At 35.4% G+C, this 2,509-nt stretch overlaps 1 protein-coding gene across 1 annotated transcript in view; it reads left to right on the forward strand.

Moving 5' to 3' along the window:
• The first annotated feature begins 518 nt into the window (after window positions 1-518).
• wif1 (wnt inhibitory factor 1) overlaps window positions 519-2,509 on the forward strand; it is a 27,874-nt gene continuing 25,883 nt past the window's right edge. Inside the window, exon 1 of the mRNA XM_080420705.1 lies at window positions 519-798. Within this exon, the coding sequence (XP_080276831.1) occupies window positions 630-798 (169 nt within the window). The 5' untranslated portion in view covers window positions 519-629. The remainder of the gene's footprint in view (window positions 799-2,509) is intronic.

Below are 2,509 nucleotides of genomic sequence, written 5' to 3' on the forward strand. Positions count from 1 at the left end.
TTATAATTACCATCTATAACTAAACTAAAAACACTTAAATAATATGTCTGTCTGTCTGTCTGTCTGTCTGTCTGTCTGTCTGCTCATAGACCATCCAGCTATTAGCCTACTATTTGAGGATGATTTTAGATTTAGAGAGACTCTGCCACCTTGTGGCCGTGCATGCTTCCTACAACCGTCCCCCAGTGGTGCGCGCAAACACACACACACACACACACACACACACACACACACACACACACACACACACACACACACACACACACACACACACACACACACACACACACACACACACACAAGCACGCACGCGCACGCACGCACGCACGCACACACACACACCCACACACACACACACACACACACACACACACACCCACCCACCCACACACACACACACACACACACACACACACACAAACACACACTACAGAGGAGGTTCTTCGCTCTAGATCGTGAACCAATGAACGGAGGAGAGAGAGAGAGAGAGAGAGAGAGAGAGAGAGAGAGAAAAGTTGATCCTAAAGAAAGAGCAGAATAAAGAATCAGATCATAGAGTCATATATACATATTTATTATATTCTATTGTAGAGGAAACATCTAGTTGTTCCATTAGAACCAGGACCTCCATGAAGATGAGGATGTCTCCCCGGTCCTCTCTGCTCCTCCACGCCGGCTTCCTGCTGCTTTTCTCGGCCGTTTCTCTGAGTCTCTCCGCTGAGTCTGAGGATCATCAGCCTGAGGCTCTGAGCTCTCTGTTCATGTGGATAGACTCTAACCAGGCGAGGATACTCATAGGTAAATATTATTATTATTATTATTAATATATATATATATACATATATATATATATATATCTGTTCATGTGGATAGACTCTAACCAGGCGAGGATACTCATAGGTAAATATTATTATTATTATTATTAATATATATATACATATATATATATATATCTGTTCATGTGGATAGACTCTAACCAGGCGAGGATACTCATAGGTAAATATTATTATTATTATTATTATTATTAATATATATATATATATATATATACATATATATATATATATATCTGTTCATGTGGATAGACTCTAACCAGGCCAGGATACTCATAGGTAAATATTATTATTATTATTATTAATAATAATATATATATATATATATATATATATTTACTTGAGTAAAAGTACAAAAGTATTGGCAAGTAAAAAGTATGCAGAATGTCCTATTTCACAAGTGTTCTAAATGTATAAAAATCTTTTGAAAATAGCAGATCTATAGCTGTACGAGCTTGTAGATCTGCTATTTTCAAATGGCCAAAGTAAAGTGGTTAATGCATGTTTTATCTGACTGTATATGACTAAATAAAGTACATCAATCAATCAATCAATGACATAATATTTATACTTACATATTACTCTATTCAAAGTGGAAGTTGCTCTGTGCTGAACCCCCAGGGGAGTCCCCAAATGTTTATTATTAATATTATTATCATAATTATTGTCATGATTATTATTATTATTATTATTATTATTATTATTATTATTATTATTATTATTATTATTATTATTATTATTATTATTATTATAATGTTTCTTTCCCAGTTGATGATTATCTTAATGTACAACATAGTTTTCTCACTCAACAGTAAACAAACCAACATACAGTATAAGTGTATACAGTGATGTAAAGTAACTAAGTACATTTACTCACAGGGTATCTGCACATTTATAAAGCTGCTATTTAAGGACTTTTAAGACCTTTTTAATAGCTCTAAAATAAATAACTACAAGCTCACAATGCCTCACAACAATATGTATCTGTGGAACCCAGTCAAACTGAATGGAATGACTCAACTCAAGTGCTTGTCAGGGGGGGGGGGGGTCCCCAGTGCAAATATAATTATTTTGGGGGGGTCCCCAGTTCTAATTTTGACATAAAAACAATTCTAGAAATTGCTAAATATTCCATAATTCTGGCAGCTGTAACAAGTCCACAACTTTTACATTCAGGTAAATGTGTTGTCAGTTTATACTTAAGAGTTAAGCACTTAAGAGTTAGTTATAGTTAGTTCTACCCGGGACCCCCGGCCTGTCAAATAAGACAGTGGTTCTCAAACTCTTTCGGGTAAAGGACCCCCAAAATGATATGTATTTGGCCGCGGACCCCCATCTCAAAATGTTTTTCGGCAGGGACCCCCAATGTGTGTGTGTCTATTCACGTATTGGTGTGTATGCAGGCTTTGAGGAGGACATACCGTGTTGTCTATGTGTGTATTAATATGTGTGTATATTAATGTATGGGTGTCTGCAGGCTTTGAGGAGGACATACCGTGTTGTTTATGTGTGTGTGTATATATGTGTTGTTTATGTTGTTTATAATAATAATAATAATAATACATTTTATTTGTAATGCACTTTTCATTCACAAGGAATCTCAGAGTGCCACATGGTAAAACATCATCAATCATATAAAGTTAAAAAGCAGGATTTAAAAACAGATGTGACTAAAC

The sequence above is a fragment of the Gymnoscopelus braueri genome, assembly GCF_963280865.1.
Source record: "Gymnoscopelus braueri genome assembly, chromosome: 23".
Classification (NCBI taxonomy): Eukaryota; Metazoa; Chordata; class Actinopteri; order Myctophiformes; family Myctophidae; genus Gymnoscopelus; species Gymnoscopelus braueri.